The sequence below is a fragment of the Saccopteryx bilineata genome, chromosome 1 (assembly GCF_036850765.1).
Source record: "Saccopteryx bilineata isolate mSacBil1 chromosome 1, mSacBil1_pri_phased_curated, whole genome shotgun sequence".
NCBI classification, from domain to species: Eukaryota; Metazoa; Chordata; class Mammalia; order Chiroptera; family Emballonuridae; genus Saccopteryx; species Saccopteryx bilineata.
Genome location: NC_089490.1, coordinates 142,568,287 through 142,594,233, shown reverse-complemented (window position 1 = coordinate 142,594,233; position 25,947 = coordinate 142,568,287). Strand labels below are relative to the sequence as shown.

General features: G+C 48.5%; 1 protein-coding gene across 6 annotated transcripts; it reads left to right on the top strand.

Annotated features, from left to right (window-relative positions):
- The first annotated feature begins 1,566 nt into the window (after positions 1-1,566).
- TPM4 (tropomyosin 4) lies at positions 1,567-25,947 on the top strand. Of its 6 annotated transcripts, none has more exons than XM_066271118.1 (9): positions 1,567-1,710; positions 8,263-8,388; positions 13,028-13,161; positions 15,401-15,518; positions 16,547-16,617; positions 17,526-17,601; positions 19,432-19,494; positions 19,577-19,646; positions 24,648-25,947. In XM_066271118.1, the coding sequence occupies exons 1-9, from the start codon at positions 1,597-1,599 to the stop codon at positions 24,728-24,730; spliced, it is 855 nt and encodes a 284-aa protein (XP_066127215.1). In that variant the 5' UTR covers positions 1,567-1,596; the 3' UTR covers positions 24,731-25,947. The 6 variants fall into 6 exon arrangements, with proteins under 6 accessions (XP_066127215.1, XP_066127220.1, XP_066127207.1 ...); XM_066271123.1 differs by lacking the exon at positions 24,648-25,947 and adding an exon at positions 20,645-20,919; XM_066271110.1 differs by lacking the exon at positions 24,648-25,947 and adding an exon at positions 20,502-20,638.

Sequence of the window (25,947 nt, the reverse complement as noted above, 5' to 3'; positions counted from 1 at the left end):
AGTATCTGGAAGGGACTTCATTTTCATTGACAAGGGTTTTCTGATCATCTGAATGCCAGACACTCGGGAGATCACAGATGAGACCAAGGCACAGGCCTTCCCCAAAGCAGCTCAGTCCAAACATGATTATCAAATAATAACAGTAAGAGTAATAACTCCTACATTCTGAGCATGTGCTGCTGGGGCTCAGCCTGTGAAAGGCACTCTGTGTTTGTCATGTGAACGAATGATCAAACAAATCTTTCTAAAGGCAGCAAATCCTGCCCCAGTAGCTGGAGGAGAGAGGGGAAGGCACATGGGCAGAGGGCACCACAACTGCGACGGCCTGGAAGGAGGAGACGGCAGCCCTGCCTGGGCGCTCTGAGCTCTGAGTTGAGGAGAATTGGGTTAGGTAGCAGTGGGGTGAGGCTGGGACAGGAGTCTTGAGTGAGAAGCTGAGGGGCTAAGGCATCCTGTTCGTGAGGGTGCTGCAGAGACATAGCTGGCTCTGAGCTGGGGAGGGAAGGCACCAAAGTCTGGTCTGGGCCTGCCCAGGTCAATCTTACCCGAGTGAGCTGGATCTACGGGGGACAGGGGAGATGACAGAGAGAGAGAGAGAGAAGAAACTAATGAGATAGAAGGAGAGAGACAAAGAGATACAGAGAATCACCTGACCAGGTGGTGGCACAAGTAGGTGGATAAACTATAAACCTGGGATGCTGAGGTCCCAGGTTGGAAACCCTGAGGTCACCGGCTTAAGCACAGGGTCACTGGCTCGGCTGGAGCTCACTGACCCAGGCACATATGGGAAGCAATCAATGAACAACTAAGGAACCACAACTACAAGTTGATGTTTCTCATCTCTCTTGCTTCCTGTCTGTCTGTCCCTGTCCACATCTCTCTATTTCTTGCTAAAAGAGAGAGAGAGAGATACAGAGAGAATCAAAGAGAAAAAGAGATAGAGAGATGGAGGGAAATGGAGAAAGACACAGAGCCAAAAGGAGAGGTAGAGATGGAGGTGAGATGGAGAGAAACAGAGGCAGGTGGAAGATGAGACAGAGACTCTCCAGAAAGAGGGAGGAGTGACCCAGGGAGGACCCCTGGGGCAGCTGCTGGAGGTGGAATGGAGGCCTGACCCAAATTTTGGAGGCAGTACCCAGAGGGGAGAAGGGAGGACAGGAGCCTTCTGGCCCACTCCGCACCCACCTACGAGCCCTCTTCAGCCCTCCCAACCACAGATGGAGAAATTGAGGCCAACCAGCAGGCCACAGGGGGTCCTCTTGGGCCAGCATTGTGCCCCCAAGCTCACACGGGACCTGTGTCACCAGGTTAAAAATGGAAACGGGTCAGGCCTTTTTTTATTTTTTCCCTTTGAGAAAATCCTAAGCCCAAATAAGGTACGAGCTGCAAGCAGCTGATGAGCTGGCCAAGTCCTCCTGAGCAAGCGAGTGGTGGCTGGCCCGGCCAACCTGGGCTTGGGCCTCCTCCAAGACTCGCCCTAGCAGGGTGGCACACCCTGAGGAGGCTATAAGGGCCTCCACTCCACCCTGCTGCTCACTCAGCCCAGCCACAGATCCTGCTGTAGACCCCACCGCCCACACCCCTCACCACCCAGCCATGGAGGCCATCAAGAAGAAGATGCAAATGCTGAAACTGGACAAGGAGAATGCCATCGACCGGGCTGAGCAGGCCGAGTCAGATAAGAAAGCTGCTGAGGAGAAGTGCAAGCAGGTGAGGGGCCGGCTGCTGGGCTGCACCAGGCTGCCCAGTGCCCTGTCTGAGCTGGCGAAGCTCCGGGCTAAGGGTGGGGTTCTCAGAAACCTTGGTACCTGAAGGTTAGGAAGGGGGCAGGGGGGTGATGCTCCAGCCAGAAAGGAGTGAGGGGGGTCATTGTCTTTCCTGGAGGGATTCTGAGCTGGGAAAAAAGAGGGACGACAGGACCCACCCAACAGGGTTGGTGGGAGCCAAGTCAGTAAGAGAGAGAAGGGGCGTGTGTGTGCTGGATGTGTGTGTGCAAATGTAAGAATTTGTGTAGGTGTGTTGGGATGAGTGCATCAGTGTGGGTGGGTGTATTGGATGGGGTGGCTGTGGGACTCTGTGTGTATGTGTTTAAGTGTATTTGTGTGTGTTGGAGCGTTTCTGTGTCACATGTCGTGTGTGTGTGTGTGTGTGTGTGTGTGTGTGTGTGTGTCTCAGCTGGAGAGTGTGCAGGGATGATGGTGGCTGCGATAATGAGCATGTCCAGAGAGATTTGAGCGTATGACTGTTGGAAAGTGGGTGTGAAAGAGTGTAGGTGTGTTTGTGAGACTGTGTGTGTGAATTGTTTTTTGGTTTTTTTTTTTATATTTTTTTGAATTCTTTTTATTATTATTATTATTCATTTTAGAGAGGAGAGGAAGAGACAGAGGGAGAGAGAGAGAGGAGAGACAGAGAGAGAGAAGGGGAGAGGAGCTGGAAGCATTAACTCCCATATGTGCCTTGACCAGGCAAGCCCAGGGTTTCGAACCGGCAACCTCAGCATTTCCAGGTCGACGCTTTATCCACTGCGCCACCACAGGTCAGGCTATTTATTCATTTTAGAGAGGAGAGAGAGAGAGGGAGAGAGAGACAGAGAGAGGAGTGAGAGGAGGAGCAGGAAGCATCAACTCCCATATGTGCCTTGACCAGGCAAACCCAGGGTTTCGAACCGGCAACCTCAGCATTTCCAGGTCGACGCTTTATCCACTGCGCCACCACAGGTCAGGTCTGTGTGTGTGAATTGTGGTATCGGTGTTGCATATATGGGGGTGAGGCTGGCTGTGTGTGTGTGTGTGCTTGTGCAAAAGCTGGCATGGCTAATGAAATGTGCAAGGGTCAGGGTTAGTGTGTGTGCTGAGGTGACTATTGTGGGGTTGGCTGTGTGTGCTTGCTGGGGTTACTGTTTCTGTCGTTGTATGTGTGTGCCTGTTGAGGTGAGGGTGGCAGTGCAAAGCTGTGTGTTTGCTGGGCGGATGTCCTTGTGCCCGTGTGACTGTGAGCCTGTGAGTCCACATTGGTGACTGTTCTGGGAGGGTGGCCAAGTGTGGGTGTGAGGCAGGCTGGCATGACTGGCTGCAGGGGCAGTTCGGTGAGGCCAAGGATGCCTTCCAAAGGCTGGTTATGGAGCTCACGTCCCCAGAGGTCAGTTTCCCCATCTGTGGTTGGGAAGGTCTTACAGACCAGGGTGAGTAGAGATTTGAGACTCTATGAGGCTCTGCCTATTTGGGGTGCCTCTGCTGTCCCTGCTATGAATGTGGCAGGACAAGGCAGGGCTGCCTGTGGCAGACAGAGGGCCTGACACCCAGAGCTTTGAAGATGAGGGAAGCCTCTGGCCATAAGGGTACATCAGAGAGTTAATAAATGGGTAATAGCAGAGGTCTGGGCTAGGCAGTCCCAAAGGCCACGGCTTGGGACAGAGCAGAAGTCAGAGTCTAAGTGGCCAGAGCAGCCAGAGAGGAGAGGGAAGGGGGCTCATTCACACCCTCAGTGTCAATTACCAAGCTCTCAGGAGTGCTGGGGTCTCAAATAAGCCCAGGAGCTGCCCAGAACAGTGACACCAAGTGCCTGGCCTTGCCCAACCTAGGCACCAGGCCAGCTTGGCAGGTAAAAGCACAGGCTCTGAGCTCAGACTGGCCCTGTTCACAGCTTAGTCACTGAGCACCCTGGAGCAAATGCCTTTACCTCTCTGTGTGCCTTGGTGGCCTCATGTGTGAAATGGGGAAGTGGCAGTGGTAACCCCCTTGCAGCCAGAGGATTAGAGGTGACTATACAGATAGATTTCTCATCACCACACCTGGCACAAAGTAAGCCCTCAATAAATGCAGGGTTGCTTCCTTCTCCTCCCTACTTTCCCTTTGGGCTCCTCGCCTTCTCCTGGGTCTGTGACACATCAGTGCAGGTCAGCTCCACCATAGCCCTCCCTTCCAGAAATGCCTCTCCCTCCCACTGCCCCATTCCCCACTCCAACAAACACAGACATTCATCATGTGCTGACCCTGACCTGTCTGCTTCCATCCACAAATTAGCCCTCACCATGAGGCGTTTAGCAGAAAAAAGCAACTCGATGGCTCTAATTTTTACTAAGGTGTGAGTGACTGATATAGCATGCTATATCAAGGCAGACACAAGGTCAAAAGAGAAGGCTCCTCAAAGCCTCCAGGCAGCTGTGTGGCCAAGGAGGCAGGGACAATTTCTCTGGCCTCCAGCTGGATTTTCATTCTGTTCTTTTTTCCCCTCGAAGCCTCCCACTGGAGTAGACTTTTGCTCAAATTCAGGCTGGATCATCTAGCTCTGGGCACATTGCTGCCCACCCACCCCCCAACCCCTCAGTGTTCTCATCTGAGTAATGGGGCAAATGATGCTTCCAATGACCAGGTATGGAAGCATCCAGAGGTAGAAAGCAAAAGCCAATGGTCAGTCTGGCCCAGAAACAGAGGTGGGGGGTGACAAAAGACTCAACTCACCCTTATCATAGAGCCTTATGATTCAGAGGAGGCCAGAGAGCATGGATCTCAGGGCCAGGCTGACACTCAGGGACCCTGCAGCAAAGGCCAGAGTCCAGGTCACCCTCCTCCCATTGTTCTGTGAGTGTGGGAATGGGACCAAGAGGTTCAACCTGCCTGCTTCCTGCTCACTCCTCTCCCAGGGCAGTGACATCCGCCACAACTAGCCTTTGCCCTCACATCCTGCCTCAGCCCTGCCCAATGCCCTTATTTATGAGGACTAAGGTATGTTGTCCATGACCTGCTTATCTTCTTTACAGGCAGGGAAACTGAGGCTCAGAGAAGAAAGTGACTTGTCCTAGACCTCCCAGAGGCAGAGCGAGGCTCTGCTCACCCAACAAGGTGCCACATACCACCACACACTTTGTCTATGAAATTCAGAGGAAAAAGAACTGATTTAGGGTTTGACATTGATTCATTCCAAGAACCTCCTTCAGGGTTCCATGGTAAGCGCTCAGCCCCATGCTGAGTGATGCTGGGGCCCAGAGTGACCTTGGAGCCCCAAGCTAAGGGAGATGGAGTCAAACATAGAGGGACGTCCGGCCTCCAGGTTAGGGCTAGGCTAGGAGGATCAGGGACTGGAGGGTCCAAAGGGGTGGCAAGGGCTCTGCCCAGAGCAGCAGGGCAAACTTTCAAGGGGAGGGGGCTTTGGCACTGGGTGCGGAAGGTCTGTGGGAAGAGGGTGTGCTGGGCAGTGGGCACAGCATAGCCTAGTGGTCAGGCAAACAAGCCAGTCTAACTAGGGTTCAAATTCCCTGTCTGTATGGCCTGGGGCAAGTCTCTTCCTCATTGTGGCCTCAGTTTACCCTTCTATAACATGGACCTTCAGCCTGACTGGGCGGTGGCACAGTGGATAGAGCATCAGACTGGGATGCGGAGGACCCAAGTTTGAGACCCCGAGCTCACCAGCTTGAGCATGGGCTCATCTGGTTTGAGCAAGGCTCACCAGCTTGAGCCCAAGGTCGCTGGCTTGAGCAAGGGGTCACTTGCTCTGCTGTAGCCCCCCTAATCAAGGCACATATGAGAAATCAATCAATGAACAACTAAGGAACCGCAAGGAAGAATTGATGTTTCTCATCTCTCTCCCTTCCTGCCTGTCTGTCCCTCTCTCTGACTCTCTCTGTCTCTGCCACAAAAAACAAACAAACAAACAAACAAAAACCATGGACCTTCAGTAATGGGCCTGGCACATTTTAATTCTTCATAGCCCTCTGCCCACTTTATCATAGCCTCCAAATATTGTCCAAACTTTGCTGGAAAAAGTTATTACAACTCCAATTGTTTTTGTAGCTGGATGGGGCATGCAGAGACCACTATGTCAAGGCTTCCATTTTGCAGAAGAGGAATTAAGGTTAGAAAAGGGGCAGGGATTACACAGCTGGGGCTCGGAGTCAGGCTTCTGGGCTCCTTGCCTGGAGGTCAAGATCAGATCCCATAGACCCTGATTTGCTGCTATCACCTCCTCTGATCTTCTATCTCCTCCCCATTCCCCAGCTCAGGGGCCCCAGGATGGGTGGCTGGGCGATGGCACCTTGGGACAGCATGCGCACATACGCATCCCCACATTTTGCACATCTCAGGGGTGAACATGGAACCCAGATCAGATTCTAAGCTTGATCTAAAAGTTGCAGGCACAGCAGCCTTTATAACATACCCTCTTCAGGAAGGAAGAGAAGGAAGCCAGGGAGGGATGAAGGAGAGCAGGCCTAGCGTGAAGACCTGTTTCCATTCCTGTGCTGTGTGACCTGGGGGAGGTTAGCTACCACTCTGGGCTTCTGGCTGTGAAGAGGAAGCAGGAGGATGAACCAGGGCCTCAGGGGAGGCTGCCTGGGAGCTTGGACAGTATCAGGGATCAAACTACTGAAGACGTAAGCTGGATCAAAGCATGAGTTGGACTAACCACCCAGCCCAGAATTAGGAGCAGTGGAGGTGCCACCTGACTGGCGTGCTGGGGAGCAATAGAGATGGTGGGGTGAAGGAGCGTGTAGTCTGTATCCCATAGTCCTGACCTTCTCAAACTAGGGGTGTTGGGAGGGGGCCCAAACTCTCAGGATAAACAAAGACGACTCAAAATTTGGGAAATGTAGGGGACATTTTTATTAAAATTAACATAAGCCAAATGCGCAAGAATTTAACTTGAGCCTCAGAAGAAAGTGGTCTTTGAAGGGTAGCTCTCTTCTAACCAAGCCCCCAAATCCAGGAGTATGGAGGGACATCTGAGCCTTTCAACTCTTCAGGATATTTTTGTGAGAGTGTGAGAACTACTCTCTTGTGCAGTCAAGAACCATGACAGGTTCTAGGCAAGGGGCAAGACAAACATACACTAAGGAAGATTCTTTGACTGGGGTGGGAGTGGGGGGAGACATGTGCAGAACCAGAGGGGGCTGAGCTGGAGGTGTTCCCAGACAGGGAACCTGGCCCTTGGGGTCTGCCTAAGACCAGCCAGTACAGTGTGGGTTCTTGACTTGGTGCTGGAAAAATTTCACAACACGAGTCCAAGTGATTTTGAAAGTAAGTTTATTAAAGTTGGGGACAGTGAAACAAGGAAGGGCCTAGAATAGAAGTAACAGAAGAGCCTGGGCAGGGCTGCCTTGGCTCTCTAGAAACCCTATGGGAGCCTACATTGGCAATTCAGAAAGAGGGGGCGCTGGAGCCAGAACCAGGGGGTTAGCCTGAGATACGATGCCACTGCCAATTTCTCCCCTGGATGCAAGTCTAGTGAGGGTCCTTAAAGTTTACGTGCCTGTGGGGAAAGAAGAGGAAAAGGGAAGGGAAAAGCAGGCATATGCTCCCAAGAGGGAGAGCAGTCCAGGTTCTCAGCCCCAAGGGGTTTTAAGAGTAGGGAATTTAGGGGAGATCCCAAGGGAGGATCTCACTAACCAGATGTGTCCTTTTAGGGTCCTGATCTCTACTGATTGATCTACTCTAGAGCAGGGGGCCATTAGTCAATGGAGCAGGTCTGTCAGCCTTGGTACTGCTTGTCTGCTTTTGCTGCTTTTCTGGGCCTGTGGCTGAAACACAGCTGAGGCCTAGATGTATTTAATGTGGGTCAGAACTTCATTATCCTGGGGGCTTAATGCTTAAGGGCTATTCTCTGGACCTCTTCTTCACTCCCATGCTAAGGGGATCTAACCTGCATAACCAGCAACATGCCAGGGAAGGAAAGGTCTGGAGAGGGTTCGAGCCTCATGATCATCAATACGAAAACAGGGGGCCTAAGTCAACAGGGCTGAGGAAATGTTACCTTGGGGGAAAGGTCCTTGTTTCCCCAGTTTTGCCCATTGTTAGGCACCTGGGGCTCTCTGCCCTGGTAACCTTTTGTGTCTGAGCAATTAATCCTCGCTCTGCTCATGTCCATCTAACTGCTTACTTACCACAGTGGTAGGGGTCATCCAGGCCTAGAGTGTGAGATTCCCTCTTTCAGTTAAACCCAGATCAAGGGAGGCTGCACCCTGAAACTGGAATGCAAAACTGAGTGTGTTTCTGGGAAATGAATCAGGACTCACGTTTCCCCAAAGCTGTACTCCATTCCCCAAGAATATTGGGGGACCCTCAAAAAGATAAGCACAGCTGGTCCCAGGACAAGGAAAGGGTGTGAAAATCATATTCACAGGTAGCACTCAGTGGTTTATAGTATTGTTATCCCGTTTTTAAGGTGAGGTAACAGGTCGAGAGACACAAAGGACTCTTGTGAATGTGGGGGAAGCCCTTGCGCTCTGGGGAACATGGCCCCCAGATTGACACGTTTCTCTTCTTTCCCCAGGTGGAGGAAGAGCTGACGCATCTCCAGAAGAAATTGAAGGGGACGGAGGACGAACTGGACAAATACTCAGAGAACCTTAAGGACGCACAAGAGAAGCTGGAGCTGACGGAGAAGAAGGCCTCGGATGTATGTGTGCAGGAATGCGGCCGCCCGAGGCGGGGCCGCGCAGCAGCCTGGGCAGGGAGGGAGAAAAAAGAGGAGGAGAAGGAGGAAGAGGAGGAGGAGGAGAAGGAGGAGAAGGAAGAAGAGAAGGCGGTGCTTCCCCGCGCTTTCTCCAAATAAGTCCAGAAAAGGGGCACTTTCCAACAGCTGCGGCCAGCGGTGCCGACGTCAGGCCCTCCCCCAGCGGCGCTGACGTCAGCTGCCGGGCCGGGTGACCTCATCGCCCCGACAGCGACCAGGCCAAGGGAGGGGAGGGGAGAGCAGGGGAGGGGACGGGCGGGGCGGGGGCGGCACCGGCGCAGGCAAAGGCTCGGGGGCTGGGGCGCGGCTGCTGCAGCTTTCGCCGAAGCCGACTCCTGCCAAGCAGAGCGCCCGCTGCGTGCGCCCCCGCGCCTCCGTGCCATGGCCGGCCTCAACTCCCTGGAGGCGGTGAAACGCAAGATCCAGGCGCTGCAGCAGCAGGCGGACGAGGCGGAGGACCGCGCGCAGGGCTTGCAGCGGGAGCTGGACGGCGAGCGCGAGCGGCGCGAGAAAGTGAGAGCCGCGCGGGGGCCCCCTCCCCGGTCCTGTGCGCCCCCCGGCACGGCATACTCTCCGGTTCAATGCTCCGCGGCTCGCCCCACGCGTCCTCCGATCTTCCCTCCTCCCCGTGCCTCTCGCTTCCCGCGCTCCCGCCAGCCACAGCAGCTACTGTCCGTCCCTCTCCCCCTATTAGCCCGCCTTCGCGCCCTCGGTCCGGCCGCCCGGGATCGTAGACCTGCAAATGCCTCTCACCCCCAGCGGCCCGGTCTGGCTGCTGAGACCCTTTCCTCCGCCGCCCTCCTTCTTTCCCGACCTGAGACTGGGGAGGGAGAGCTACAACGGGGTCGGGATGGGCCGGCCGAGCGGGAAATGGGCGGGCGGGGGAGTGGGGGGTGGGAGGAGGATGGGGCCAAGGGCTTGTGCGATCCTGGAGTGGGGTACCGGCACGGCGCAGCCATCCGACTCCGGCTGGCACCCGGGTCCGAAGATGGGGGCGGGGGGCGCGCCTGCATCTAAGAGCGGGAAGTGAGAGTGGAAACGAGCTCCATTGTCTGGAGTTGGACTGGCCGGCTTGGACTGGGGTGGGGGAAGTTGCGTCGCACTTTCTCGCCTCTTCTGAGGCTTCCCGGCTCCAGCTGAACTTTCCCAGCTGTCCCTAAGGGCGCGGCTGCGACGTGTCTGGCCCCGGCCAGGGGCGGAAGTTCAGTCCCGAGTTGTTGGTCTGTCGCTCCCTAGCTGGTCCCAGCGGGAACCAGGACCGCTGGAGGGACCTCACCTTCCTCCAGGAGACGCTTGTAAAGTTAGTATGGGGCCCCAGACCCTCGATCTTTCTGTATCTTTCTGCTGCGGGTCATGGGGCCTGAGGCAGATAATGGGGCTGAATGAGGAGAAGGCCTTGCTGCCTTCTCTCCATCCCCTGACTGTCCCTCGTAATGGGACAGATGGTAGCAACCCCTGGGGCAGGGTAGAGATCTGGATTTTAATTTTATTTCCTACCACTAGATACTTAATCCCTAGGAGAGAGTCTCCCCATCTGTAAAGTAGTGATGATAGTAATACCGACTTCCAAGGGTAGTTGGGAGGTGTCCAGGAGTAAAACTTACCTGCATGCCTCTGGCACATAGTAGGTGCTCCATTTTTTTTCTCTCTCTTCTCCCTCTATACCCAGAAGAATTCAATCTAATGGAGGAAGGGGGGCAGACAACATAGACTAATTTGCATTCCAGGGGTCTCTGTTCTGTACCAGAACAAGGCACAAAAGAGGTCATCCTGTGGAGCTTCAAAATGGAGGTTGAGCAGAGTCTTATATAATAAATTAGAATTTCCTGGGACAGGACACCTGACTGTGTAAAGACTCAAAGACAAAAAGTTGGGGGAGATGATGGAAGCTGAGGGATCCTGCGAGCTGGAATGTTGGGATTCTCAGGGTGGGGACCCCAGGAGTGCAGATGCCCGGCCAGAGGGAATTGCCATGGGTATTGAGCCCCAGATTGCTTAGGGGTTGGCCTGAGGCTCAGCCTTTAATCCTTTATGGGCTGCTCTGGCCCCCTTGTAAGCCTCCAACAGTAGCTGGTTTGGCCTCTTTCGCACACGGAACCAGTGTAATCCTCCCTCTGATCTCATCCCAAGCCATCTCACTGGAGGACAATTACTTCTGCTTAAAAATGGCTCTCAGCCGCAAGCCAAGACAGGAGTGGGACAGTCCATTTGGGAGGAGAGATGTTTTTGGAAAGTTGCAGACATCTTAAAAGATGCTTTTTAAAGAGCACTTCTCTTGGTCAGGAGGGGGAAAGCCTGAAAAAGGTTCCTAGGCAAAGAAATGAGGCCCAGAGGGGGAAAGAGAAACTCTTTCTCAGTTGCCTGTAGAGAAAGCAAAGAGCTGGCGTGTGGCAGACTTCTGGGGCTGCCTCCAACAGCTGGTTTCATTTAGATTTTTGTGTGATTAATCGACATCTTCCTGTTCCTTGGCCACATGTATCTAGCAAGCCTCTTTTACCTTATAAGGTAAATCCTTTGTAGAGTGTAGAAGCTTTGATTGCAGGAAGGGGTGGAGCCCCAAATGACTTAGCAGTGACTAGCAGTTTTTCAAAAATATATAATATGTATGTGTCCATATAGATTAATGCATCTCAAAACTCTTTTAATTCCAGATAGATGAAAATTTGCCCAAAGTGTGGTTGTCAGGATTCATAATCTCCTACATAAGGAGCTGCTCACTTTTTTTTTTTTTTTTTTTTTTTTGAGATAACTCCTAAATCAAGCACCTCTGTATGATCTTAAAAATCAATTCTTTGACTGCTAATGTGTATAGAATTTCTTGTCGGGGTGATGAAACTGTTCTCGAATTAGTGTGCATAATTTTGTGAATGCCCTTAAAAACCATTGGGGGGAAATTCAGTTCCTTCTCCAGTTATGAAAGGGGTTTTGATTCATGTAATTTAAAAAGAATAAAAGGCAATCATTGGAAGGAGCAGAAGATATTTCTTAAGAGTTCATCTGTGGTTTTTAATGGGTTCTCCAAACTGGTATGTCAGAGAGGAGGCTGCCCTCACTCAGAGACACCTGTGAGAACTACCATCTGTCTGCTGCTAGAACTCTGGAGCAGAGAACAGTTGCCTGGTTCTTTGTGTTTTGCAGGACTCTGGCCTTGTTCTATGACTCCGTATTTTTGCTGTTTAAAGGAGCAGGGAAAGGAGTGGTTTCCCACTCATTTTTACAGCCTACCCCAATTCAGAGATTTTTTTTTTTTTTTTACTATGAAGATGGCCATGTAGCTTTACCTGGGGCTTCACATCTCCCCTTGGTTGAACCCCGTTTGCACCCACTCTTAATATCCCTTCCTGAATGTGGCTGGCCTCAAAGCCCTCACAAAACTTTGAGAGTCAGGGTGCAGGTTCAGCAAGGGAAGAGCCTGGATTGGCGCACAAGAGGCCATTCTTTACCAATTCTGTGATACTGAACAGGGAGGAATAGGATGGGGAGGCTCAGAGCCATGAAGCAACCAGCCTAACGCCATATGGCTACACACTGCGAGCCAACCCTTTGATCCTGGAGTTCTTGCTTTTATGCATCCCCCACTCCATTACACTCCTTGTGGGGGAGAACACCTTGAACAGCCAGTAACACTGCTCAGACATCTCTTCCATGCCTGTAACCAAGATGTCTTTCCTTTCTTCTATATCTTGTCCCGTCATCTCTTGGCCAGTCTTAGTAAAGGATGGTGTTCAGTCTGGGTTGCCTTTTTCCCCCTCAATGTATGGCCAGGGTTTTTGTTTGTTTGTTTTTGTTTTTTCATTTTTCCGAAGCTGGAAATGGGGAGGCAGTCAGACAGACTCCCACATGTGCCCGACTGGGATCCACCCGGCACGCCCACCAGGGGGCAATGCTCCGCCCATCTGGGCCGTTGCTCTGTTGCATCCAGAGCCATTCTAGTGCCTGAGGCAGAGGCCACAGAGCTATCCTCAGCGCCCGGGCCATCTTTGCTCCAATGGAGCCTGGGCTGCGGGAGGGGAAGAGAGAGACAGAGAGGAAGGAGAGGGGGAGGGGTGGAGAAGCAGATGGGCGCTTCTCCTGTGTGCCCTGGCCGGGAATCAAACGCGGGACTCCTGCATGCCAGGCCAACGCTCTACCACTGAGCCAACCGGCCAGGGCTATGGCCAGGTTTTAACTGAGGGCTCCATATTCTTGCATTTATCTTGTCACTGAGGTGACTGGGAGCAGACCTGATCATGTGACAGCATGAGCTGGGTCCCCAGTGACCTTGTTCTCTAGGAATCCAGCACATGGAGAGGCCAGCACTGTCCTCTCCCAGCATATGGTATACTTGTTTTTCTTCAGTGTTTACTCAGCCACCCATCCTGTACTGGGACACACACCTTCATCGTTGAATGGCGGGTGTTGCCTGACATTTTTTGGGAAAAGTCATACTGAAAATTCATATTCTCAGTATGACCAGAGCGTAAATTTCTTACTTCTTCTGATTGGAGGAATCATGTTAGCTGAGGGAAAGTCACTGTGAGTAAAGGGCTTCCGGCTGCTGGCCAGTTACCTACTAACCTGGCTGCACCTCTGACTTTCCCAGGCTGAAGGGGATGTGGCAGCTCTTAATCGACGCATCCAGCTCGTTGAAGAGGAGTTGGACAGGGCTCAAGAACGACTGGCCACGGCCCTGCAGAAGCTGGAGGAAGCAGAAAAGGCTGCCGATGAGAGCGAGAGGTAAGGATGCTTTGAACCCCGTGGCACTGGTAATGGCTTTTTGGAAATGGAGATGTGAATGGATGGCTGACCTCACGGAACTGGGCTGAAAGTGAGTGCAATCTCATGATGTGAACATGTGTCCAGTGCATGACAATGCCTTGAAAATAGATGTGTTTGTCTTTGTAGTAGTGAGGACAAAAACTCCCACCAGGCAGAGGAAGGGGAAAAAGGGCAGATATCACTGCAAGTATTACAGCAATGTGATCAGGTTACAGAGTCTGAAAGCCACTGTCCACATTTTCAAGACATCAATTTCTGAGATGATGTGAGAAGAGGGCAGATAAAAACTTGGAACAAACCATGAATAGATGATTGATAACAATGCTGTTAGGCAGGCTTTGGGCTACTAGATGGCTACAACATGTCAGGCACATGCACAGACTTGCAGCTGGCGGTGCTCCTCACCTCTGGCATGAGCACTGCATTTGGGCTTCCAGCACGGGGCTTCATCTTCTGCAGTATGGCAGTTTCTCGGATTGTGTGATTCACAGAAGGACCCCTCTCCATGGTGTAAATGGGTTCCTTGGGTGGCAATGGTATGCAAGTCTATTGCATGATCCCACCAGGATTCTCTCTTGACCCACTTACTGTGGTTCTCCAGGATGAATTCCTCCAAAGGAGTCATCCCTGACTGTGCTATTGTACCCATAAACTGGAGATAAAAACCAACTGAGAAATCTTGGAATTGACTCTGGGAGTTTCTCAAACAGGAAGTTTCTTCCCATGCAGTGAAACAGCCTGTGCTGAGGGTACAGACCCAGGTCAGGCTCTGCTTCAGCCACTTAGAGGGGAGGCAGCCATGGGAAGTATGAGGGATCCCATCACAAAGTCCTCATGGCTGGGGCAGGGGCTGGGTTAGCTGCTGTCCCATGTGCACACTGTCAGACCAACCTGGCTGATTGTCACACTTTCAAGATGCCCCCAGGGCAAACCCGGAAAGCCTAGGATTGCCCCTCACTTATATCATGTCACCAGAAGCATTTGGTGATACTGTTGTTAGAGACTGATATTTTTTGCTAAAAGGAATCCTATACTCAGGAGCTGAAGAATCTAGGTTCAAGTCCTACTGCCACTTGCTCCGTGACCTAGGTAGGATAAGGTCACTTTGATCATCTCTCCAGGACTGCAGAGGGTTTCCAAGCTTGCTCACTTGATCTTGAAGCCTTGTATAGGTGTGCAGGGTGTTGTGACAGTCAACTGAGAATGGTAGTGGCAGCCCAAATGAAAGTATTTATTGGACAACAGAAGTACATGCACCTCTGCTCTGGGAAGGCACCACACATCATATGTTATCCTGGGTCAGCTTCTTTGGAGATACTGGTTTTACCCAGATCACTCCAAGCAATGCAGGCCAGAGTGAGCTTATTTCATGGTCAACCAGCTGAATTATGGGAGACTTCCAACTGGCCCTCCTCATCCCTCAACCTATTGGTACCTAGCTCTTACCTTGGCTTTCCACTGCAATCCATTAATCATTCTGGTTTTCTGCTCATTCCTATTTTTGAAACCTTCCAGTGGTTTTCTGTCCCCTCAGCATAAAACCTTTAGCATGTCACAAGTGCCTAGTCTATGGTCCAGCCACCCTGACCTCCTGCTGTGTTAGATCATTCCTCTGGGGCTTTCCTGTACAGCTCCCTCACTGGAAAGTAACTCCCCCGCCACCCTCATCACTTGAGGACTTTCTTCTGGAAAGTGGTCTGTGACACATGCACACCACCTCCTCCCCTGCAGTGAAATTCATCGTTCCTATAGCCAAGCTGGCCCAGACCTCTGACCACAGTATAGTAACTGTTGGCTACAAGTACACCCTGTTACTATGTAGTTAGAAGTGATATAGAATGGGAACACTTACTCTGGAGCTCCAGAGCCAGATCATCAGGTTTGGGTCCCAGCTCTGCACTCACTAGCTATATAATCTTGAGCAAGTCAATTAGCCTCTCTGTGCCTTGGTTTCTTCCTCGTGAAAAGGAGACAATGTACCTATTACTTCGTGAGGCAGTTTTGAAGTTTAAGGTACTTAGAGCAGTGCCCAGCATTTAGTAAAGGTGAAAAGTGCCTGTGATTAGCTCCCTAATTTCCTCTTTGAAGCCTGGTTCCTGGCAGATGTCTGAGCAGTGTTCAGATGAGCAGGTGCATGGAGGTGTGTGATGAGGCAGTACTGTGTATGTGGCGGTAATGACAAGGTTGCTCTTTGCAGAGGAATGAAGGTGATAGAAAACCGGGCCATGAAAGATGAGGAGAAGATGGAGATCCAGGAGTTGCAGCTCAAAGAAGCCAAGCACATTGCTGAGGAGGCTGACCGCAAATATGAGGAGGTGAGTGGGGCTGGTAGATGGTGGCTGCAGCAGGAAGTGGGGAGGAAATGGATGTGTGATAGGGAGAACCTGGGTCCGCCCAAAGGAAGCTCTCAGTTAGGTCAGCTGTCCATCTGTGTCCACATCTGTTTTTCCAGAGACACCACTTGGCTGGGAACTGTATCTTTCACAGTGCCAAAAGGTCCTGGGGGATTCTGTGACGCTTGTCTGACTCGGTGGGGAAACCAACTGATCAGACACTTTTTGTCCCGCAGCTGGGTATTTCTACACAGTTTGGCTAAATTTTGGAATTGTCCCTTATCATGGGTCTTCAGACTGTGAAAGCTCAGTCCCCTTTCTGCCTGCCTGTATGGTCTCAGCTCTTCCTTCTCCTCCTATCTGCCTCACTCCTGGGACCCAAGGGAGAAAATTTTGATGGTCTCCAGGACTGAGTTAAAGAAGCAGCAGAGCCTGAGCAGTGGTGGTGCAGTGGATAAAGTGTCAACCCAGAACACTGAAGTTGCCAGTTTGAAACTCCAAGGTCGCTGGGCCCTGAGCACAGGCTTGTCAACATGGGATCACTGGCTTGAGCAGGGGGCATCGTCCACATGATCTCAAAAGCCCCATGTGGCAGTCCTGACCACCTCTGTTCTGCTCTTCTTGAGATCAAAAGGTTGCTGGCATGAAAAGTCCAAGGTCACTTGCTGAGCAACGGGACACTGGCACAGCCCCAGTCAAGACATGTACAAGAAGCTTAATGTACAACTAAAGTGAAAGCAACTACAATTTGATGCTTCTCACTCTCTCTCCTCCCTCTCTTAGAAGTAATCAATGCACAACTAAAGTGATGAAACTACAAGTTGATGCTTCTCACCCTTTCTCTACCTTCCTGTCTCACTCTCTCCTCTCTCCAAAAAAAGAAAAAAAGAAAAGCAGCAGCAGAAGGCCCCATGTTGGCAGATAGTCTGGGCATGGCTTCGCTGTCTGCACTGAGAGCATCCTACTAGATGTGGGGGGTCAGTCTCTGATGATCCTTTCCGTCTCTGCAGGTAGCTCGTAAGTTGGTCATCCTGGAGGGCGAGCTGGAGAGGGCAGAGGAGCGTGCTGAGGTGTCTGAACTGTGAGTGGCAAGAGCAGAACTGAGGGGAGCCCAGCTCAACTTTTCGGTCAGAACTGGAAGGAGCTGGTTGACACCAACCAGGGCCTCTGGTCAAGTGGATGGGTGTCTGGAACTCATTGCTCAGTCCTCCCTCTTTGCCTCAGTAGATGACAAAGAGGAGGCAACTGTTTGATTTTGCTGCCCATGTCTTGACTATTCCTACAAAGGAATTTCAAAGTAGGAGTGAGACAGCTGGTAGCAGAGAAACCCAGAAGTCTTATTCTCCCAGAGAGGGTATCTCAGTGGGCCGTGACTTTTTAACAGAAAGCTGACCTATAGAAAGCATCCCCCCTAGCCCCGCCACGTGTTTAAAGGCTGAAGTCATTATTTGGCCATGCCACATTGCTAGTGGGTGGTGGGATGTTGGTGGTGAGAAGCTTAAACAGAATCCTGAAAGCTCAAAAAAACAACAGAAATTCTTGCCCTTAGGCCCTCCAGCTCCACAGAGCCTCCTGCAGCGCTGAGAGGGGTCTGGTTTCACAAATCCGTTCTGGGCTTGCTTCCTGGAGCGACCAGTGTAAACTCTGGTTGCTGTCTCCCAGCCTCCACTCTCTATCTCATTCTTACACCTTCTGGAGTCAGCCTCATCAATCATAGATTCCACAAGTCCCTGTTGCCTCAGCCTTGGCAGGAGGCCAGGAGCACTCTACAAACCTTCCAAATACTCAGCCTGCCTGCCACGCCTTTGCCTGGCATGAGAGGGCTTTGATGAGTACACAGTACTCCAGCTCAGAAAAAGCCATTGATCTTTTCCTGCATTCCTTGTGGGGACTCCAGGCAGGCAGTGTGGATTCCTCCTGTGGGAAACTGCCTTTAGAATTGCCTGCTGTGAGGGAGGGTGAGACACAAAATCCTTTGTCTTTGTGCAGAAAATGTGGTGACCTGGAAGAAGAACTCAAGAATGTCACTAATAACCTCAAGTCGCTGGAGGCTGCCTCTGAAAAGGTTGGTGTTTGGCTTTAGTTGGAGGGTGATTGGCTGGGCTTGTTTCTTCCCCCAAGGTATGCCAAGGTATCAGGGATCTGAACTGTATTTGCTGACAGCAGCGTTAGTGCCCTGTGGCTGGATCTCCCTCCTCCATGGGGTCTTAGCATCATTTTTTATCTGTACTTCCTACGAGGGTGGAGATGGAATGTGAGATTGATGCCTGGTCAGGGTCAGGCTCCTCCTGGGGAGATCTGAGCAAAATCCTATTAACAGAGAGTCCAATTCTCACCTGAAGCCCTTGGTTCTTCCAGAAATACCTTCTTGAAGATTGAGTAGCAGATATCAGAGGTGGAATTGGGCTTTTTAGGTTGAAACTATACGCAGAGTAGACACAACAGGATAGAATCACATTAGGAGCCACGTCTGGTCTTCCTTGGGTCACCCTGCTGAATTCCCCATTCCTCCTCTCCTCCTTACCCTCCCTCCTACCCTTCAGTAGCATTGAACTTCAGTTTAAGTATATATTACATGTTCTCTTGTCAACTCCAGTTCTTTGAACCTGCTGTCCATTCATCCAAGAGTGAACTTTCTTTTTCTCTTTGCTTGAAACCTCCTATTCATCCTTTGGGCCTCTGTTTAAATAGCACTTCTTCTGGGTAGCCTGCCCTGATTGCTTATCTAGGTTAAGTGTTTCTCGGCTTCATAGCCCCAGTCACATCTTTTCCTATCATGATGGTTGATCTCATTTATCATTATTACTCAACTAATTGCATGCCTTCCTTACTGGATTGTAAACTTAAGGACAGGGTCCAAATCTGACTTATTTAGAGCTATATCATTAGTCCTAGCTTTATGCTTGGCATATATTTAATACTAGGATATTTGATGAATAAATACAGTCCAGGGGTGCATGTCAAGTGCTGTGAGGCCACAGAAATAGATGTTTCATGACAATATGGCCTCTGCTTTTATGGGAGCTCAGTCAAGTTGAGTGGAAAAGATTGACAAGATAACAAGGTGCTTTGAGACTTTAACTGAGGCACCTTGGAAAGCTGGGAAAGGCATCACAAGGAAGTGACCTTTAAAAAGGCTATAGAGCATGATGATGGCCAGAAGCTTAAATTCCAGAGTTGGGTTCTAGTCTTGGCTTGTTCATTTGATAGCTATGTGACCCTAGACAAATTACCTGACTCTTTACTCATCTGTAAAATGGGATTGAGGCTATCTAGCAACATAGCAAGCAGTTGATAAATATTAGCTAAGATTAATCTGAGTTGAGCCTTGAAAGACACATGCTTTCTAGCAGGTGGTAATGAGAAAAGGAACAGTCCACCCTTGGGAACTCTGTCAGAGACTAGTGCTGGGAGACCAGAGAGTACACAAAATCTGTTGAAGCAGACAGCACTTTGGGGAAGTTGGTGGGAAATGGGGTTGGAAATACAGACGTGAAGGGCCTTGAATAGCATATATTTTCATTCAGTCATGGCCTTACCTTCATTACACTTTGTCTCCAGTTATCAGTTCAGTACCATCCCAGAGGGGTTTCCCACAGATTCTCTGAATTTCGCACCCATTTCCTTTGCCTGGAAAGGTGCCTGCCTGTACTTTGCTTTTTAGGCATGTTCAAGCATACACTTCCTGCTCCAAGGAAGCTGGTGTGTTTTTTTTTGTTTTGTTTTTTTTTTGTATTTTTTGTATTTTTCTGAAGTTGGAAATGGGGAGGCAGTCAGACTCCTGCATGCGCCCGACCAGGATCCATCTGGCATGCCCTTCAGGGGGCGAAGCTGGTGTTCTTTTATGCCTTTTTTCTTTCCTTTTCATAGAAACATGTTTTGGTTTCTCCCACAGTATTCTGAAAAGGAGGATAAGTATGAAGAAGAAATTAAACTTCTGTCTGACAAACTGAAAGAGGTGAGTAATCATACCCAGCAAGTCAAGTTTCTATAGGGGCTGGCCTTGAAGCATTCGCAGTAACTGCTGTCTTTTTCCTTAGGCTGAGACCCGTGCTGAATTTGCAGAGAGAACAGTTGCAAAACTGGAAAAGACCATTGATGACCTGGAAGGTATGAAATTACCATCTAATTATGTTTGCTCTGCCTCCCCCTACCTGACATACTCACAGAGAGCTGGGGAAGTCTGTGCAGGGGCTGAGTGGGCTTTGTTCAATTTAGAGATAGTACAGTGCAGAGTGATGTCACATCTGAAGTCTGAAGCACTAGAATTGGATAGTGCAAATCAAATTCAGACTTGCATTGCCATTTTTCAAGAAATAACATCTCTGGTTAATTAGCTCCACATGTGAGTACAAAGACTCAAATATGGCTGATGTAAAAAAAAAAGTTTTTAGAATTTTCTTCCATTTCCTCATTTCTGAGCGATGCCTTGCATTTTTTAGATGCCTTGTATTTTTACGGAAGCTCTCTCCCAGAAAGCTCAGAGCTTATCACTACAAGAAAATGCAAATAAAGAGAATGTAGAGACTAAATAAAGACTCTAGTCTATAAGCCTAGTGCCCACACATCCCAGAATTTCTTGTAGAGTTCCAACTTTTTAAAAAAAAACTTTCCTGTGTTCTTCATGAAATAATTCATGCATTCCAGATCTTGGGGTTCAGATAGAATCTCCCAAGCTGCCTCTCTTACCCAGAATGAGTGCAAAACTCATTCCTCAGACCATGTGTCTGGAGTTTGGTTTGGGAAGTGAGGTTTCCATATAAGGGGAATGCTCCCATTCCAAAGTACGACTTTGCACCAGGTGACATCATTGAAAATCAGAAACAACCCAGGACAGGAGACTGGTGAGAAGCTCTATACATTTCTGGTCACCACTCTTTTAAAGGTTCATTAGGAGTAATCCCCTGTAGAACCTCCAACTACTTAGAAATCACTCTGTCTTGTTTTCTTGTTTGTTTTCCATAGGACACAACTTTCATCTAGTTCATGCTTTGTTTTCTCACTTTTTTCCTTCCTCTCATTGCTCATCTGTGGCACACCATCCCGACCCTCGTGTTCTGTCCCTGTACTTCTTCTGAACTCTCTCCCTGGGAACATCCACCCTCTAGATGAGCTCTACGCTCAGAAGCTCAAGTACAAGGCTATCAGCGAGGAGCTGGACCATGCTCTCAACGACATGACCTCTCTCTGAGAGGCAGCAGGGGTGCGCCCTCTGTTCTAGCCTTACTGAAGCCTGCCTTCTCACTGTGGTGCCTACACTCCTATGGGCTTCTAGAAGCTCCCATTTCCTGTCTCCTGGTTTGATTCTTCAAGCCACCTTCTGCTGTGTCTGTGACTGTGTGACCGAAATAAAGACAGGTGTCCTCATCCTATGCCCTCTTCTTTTCATTTTCTCCACTTGCCGCTTTTGAGCCGTAGTAGCTGTGATGCCCTTGACTGTGGCTACAACAGTAAGTGGGTCATTTAAATGAAGAGCTCAATTCAAAAAGAAAATTATGCCTGTGTGATTCTTTCCTGATGATGTGAAAATAAAAGCCAATTTAGCACGAGCTCTCAGACTTGGAGTTAGCTAACTGTATCTGCATGCCAGTAGCTGTTTTTCCTTAAACAGAACTTGTTTTGAGTGGAGATTCATCCACCCTCTTAAACAGCTCTGTAGTCATCAGAACTTGCAGAAACCAGCAGGCTGTGTCTGAAAAGAGCCTACCCTTGAGTGGGGTTTGCTCTATGGATACAAACAGCAGCAATGGCATTTTGGTCTCTTCACTCCTTATTGCATTTGTTTCTGTGTTATACTCTGAGAATGTTGCCTGGAGTTCCCTGTTTTCTTTTCTTTCTTTTTTCTTTTTTTTTTTCTTTTTTTTCTTTTTTGCGCTACAGAAAGAGAGAGTGATAGGAAGGGCGAGAGATGAGAAGCATAAACTCATGGTTGTGGCATTTTAGTTGTTCATTGATTGCTCCTCATATGTGCCATGACTGGTGGGCTCCAGCCATGCCAGTGACCCCTTGCTCAAACCACCAACCAACCATGGAATCATGTCAATGATCTCACACTCAAGCCGACGACCCTCAGGGTTTCAAACCTGGGACCTCAGTGTCCCAAGTCAATACTCTACCCACTGTGTCACCACCAGTCAGGCTATGTTTTCACTTTTTAATGGAACATTTATCCAGCTCTTGGTTTTGAGAGCGAGCTCACCTCTATACCTTGCCCTTAGGAAACTACCCTACAAGGAATTAAAGAGTATCCCTTTAGCAGGAAAAAGGGAATGGAAGCTGCTGGAATGCCAAAGAAAGGAAGTGAGATGATCCTTTCCCAAGTTCCAAACAAAGTTGCCTGAAATGCTAACATCTACCTCCCCCCATATTTAATTAGAACCAGGAACCCTGCTTTGGTTGAGGAAAATCTCATAAACTTAGCTTGTGGATATTAAAAGGACACGTTTATAGTGACCAAAAACTCATTGATTTTTTTCCAAGAGAATCCAAATTTCAGTCTATCCAGCCCTCCCCTGCACTCTGCCACCACCACCACCTCTGATTGTACTCATAACTCAGACATGTTGATGTCTAAGCCACATCTTCTAGACTGTCCCTCAAACCTGAAAATGACATGAAAATCTCCAGTTAGCATCAATTTTTGGTCCTTATAGTTTGTTATTCTTTATCCTGTTTGATTTTTCTTTTCCTTTTTTTTTTTAATTCCATTGACATGGTTTCAAGTGTCCCACTCATCCCAATTTTTCTTTATATGCATTGCTCCAAAATACATCCCTCCTAAATAACCCACACCCTTCCACCCCCAACATGTACCTGTGTCTAACTGCCACCCACCGGGGACTTCTGTACAAACCTCTCCCTCATACATCACACTGCATCCACCCCGAGGAAGGTTACAGACTGCAGAGATTTGTATTCTCTTTGCTCTATTTGTTCCTGGAATTTTTCCAGACATTTGTAGCCTCCACCCTTTGAAATAGCTGCAGCCCTGCCTCTCCAGTGGAACTTCATTGACAGGGATTGGGGCTATGGAGATCTACTACCTGTTGGCTGTCTCTGGGCCTGTCATGATTCTCAAGGACAATTAACACTTCCAGGGAGTTATTTAATCTCAGACCTAATAACAAAGTAGACTCCAAGAATCTAGTGGCAAGGTGAAGTGAGGTCAGGATTTGTAGTTGGGATATCCAAGTTTAGATTTTAGCTCTACCACATTAGCTGTGTAACCATGAATAAGCTACTTAGCTTTTCTGCAAAATAAAGGTGCTATCTTATTTATTGTGAGGATTAAATGAGATAATGGAGAAATTGGCTCACACAGTAGTAGATATTCAATTACCATGTGTCCTTCCAGGCTGGATAGGCCTGGGTCATTGTTCTGTGTCTGATGAACTCCTCCCAGATCAGAATGGCTTGGTGTTTTAAGTGCCTTGTCAAATGAAAAATTCCATAGTTGCATTTTAAAGACTGCCATCTTGTGCACTTTTTTCTTTCTGAAAATTTCCAAGCTGATCCTATCACATTTTATGAGTCATTTTACTTCCCTTCAGTATTTTAATGAGTCCTGGCCTAGTCCCTTATCAGCCATCACTCGTAGCAAACCAGTTCTCCCTCATGTTCTGTCACGCACAGATCTAAATGGCATCTTACTTTTTTTAAAAATTTGTTTTATCAGCTCAATCACTTAACATGCCTGTAGTCTGGCTTAAATTTCAATCATGTTACGATTACCTCGGTTTAACTACATTGCTATGGACACATAGACACAATAACATAATTATGACTGGAATTTCAATAGCCATTCCCAGAACCTCCAAAAGAAAGATGGGTTACAAGGTTATATTTTCCTCCCAAAAGCTCAAAGACTAATTAGTTGGCATTTAGGGGGCAATTGTATTTTTTTCTTTTCTTTTTTTTTTTTTTTATTGAGAGGCAGAGAAGCAGACAGACAAACTCCCACATGTGCCCCAAGCAAGCCCCCTATGGGGGTGATGCTCTGCCAATCTGGGGCCACTGCTGTGTTGCTCAGGTAACCAAGCTACGTTAGCACCTGACGTAAGGCCATGGTGCCATCCTCAGCACCACAGCCAACTTGCTCGAACCATTCAAGCTATGGTTGCGGGGGAGGAGGGAGATAGAGAATGAGAAGGGAGAGTGGGAGGATGGAGAAGCAGATAGTTGCCTCTCCTATGTGCCCTAACCGGGGATCAAACCTGGGACTTCCACAGGCCAGGCTGACACTCTACCACTGAGCCAACCAGCCAGAGCCATAGGGGGCAAATGTATTAAGTACCCATATATAGGACTAAAATCTTGTGTTTGTGTAGCATTTCATAAATTCTGAAATGTTTCTCATTTCTTTCTCATAATAACCCACATAGCACACAGGGGTATTGTTATCCCCATTTGACAGATGGGGAAGCAGAGCTAGAAAGGTTAAATGGCTTACTTCAGTGGCATAGCTGTAAATTCAGGTACAGTAGTTTGACTTTAGGATTACCAAACATAACAGATTAAAATAGAGGACACCCAGTTAAATTTGAATTTCAGCCTGACCTACGGTGGCACAATGGTAAAGCATCGACCTGGAACACTGAGGTCACTGGTTCGAAACCCCGGGCTTGCCTGGTCAAGGCACATATGGGAGTTGATGCTTTCTGCTTCTCCCCCCCTTCTCTCTCTTTCTGCCTCTCTCTCTCTCTCTCTCTCTCTCTCTCTGTTCCCTCTCTCTAAAATGAATAAATAAAATCTAAAAAAAAAGGACCACAAACCTGTCTTTAAAAAAAAATTGAATTTCAGATATGCAATGACTAATTTTTTGGCATAAGTATATCACTTGCAACATTTGGGATATACTTATACTAAAAAGTTTATCTGTTTATCTGAAATTCAGATTTATCTGAACATCCTATATTTTATCCTGCAATCCCATCTGACTCCCAAGTTTGGTACTTGATATCTATTATTCCATGGTGTCCTATTATAATTAAAATATAAATCTCTGCTATGACTTCTGCTCTAGCAATATGGATTCTAGGAAACCTCCCCCCTCTTCAACTTTAACAAAGATGCTTATTAATTTATTTGTCTTCCACTCTTAATCCTTACCAGAAAAACTTGCCCAGGCCAAAGAAGAGAACGTGGGCTTACATCAGACACTGGATCAGACACTAAATGAACTTAACTGTATATAATCCCAACTGAAGAGTCTTGTTCCAACAGAAGCTCCAGACCTCCATCTTTGTCTCTCTCTTCTCTTGTAAGAAGTTTCTTTTGTCCTTCATCTGTGCAAATTATGACTATGTGACCAAATATTTTATATCAGAGAAGCTTTGAGCACCAGTTAAATCTAATTTCTTACCTTTTTTTTTCCAAATGGCACCAGATTTTTCAACTCTTTATCCTTAAATTGCATTTATTTCTAAACTAGGCAGGGTGTTTCCTATTGAACATTAGTCTCTTAAGACTGAGGGCATTTGGTTTCTGGAATTAGACAACCCCACACTTTAAAAACACAAACTCTAATATGTAGTCCTTGGTCAATTTAAAAGGTTGACAATAGAACCTCTGGGCCACTGTTAGACACACTATAGGAGGCCAGAGACTATCACATTAAAATGGATGGGATTTCCATTCAGAGTGAAAAGGCTGGGGTGGGAGGCTATTGTGCGAAGTCATAAACCACAGATAGATTAACCGAATCATTCTGGCTCTTTTCCACATCTTACCGTTCATAACAAACATCCTCTGAGCAGTCAGCATGAGAATGCTTGAGAAATAGTCGTACCATTTACTCTGATATGAGGCCATTCACCCAGCAGGAATGCATATGGTAGAATTCAGTCCTGTTCGGGAAGCCTCATCAAGATGACTGCTGGCCATCAATAATTGAGCAAGAGTGCTTTTCTATTAAATATTGGGCAGAAGGAACCTCTCTGGCAGCAGAGATAAGTAACTGGCCTAACTTCATCTCTATACTTTAGGGAATGGTAAATTGGAAGATTTACTTATCTGAGACTTTTAATTCCTTCATCAGGACCAAGTTAATAAAAGACCAGGAAACTCCTGATTCAACTGGATGTGGAGTATTTTGTAGACAGCTGCACATTTTGGCTTTGTTATATTTTTTGCTTTCTTGGTTAACATCTCAGCTGAAACATTCCATATTCCCCAGCAGTGTGGGGGGCAACTCAAGTTTACAGTTGACTAAAAACCACCCTGCTTCTAGCTTACCCAACTCCTCTACCCCTCACTCCTATTTATTAGGCATCACACTACCCAGGAGATACACTAGCAAATTGTGCAATTAAATAAAGCCCACACTTTTCATTTAGATTCTTGCAACTGTATCATATGTAATAGTATCACTTTTTCTACATTTTGGTCAAATAAATTTTTACATAAACTACAA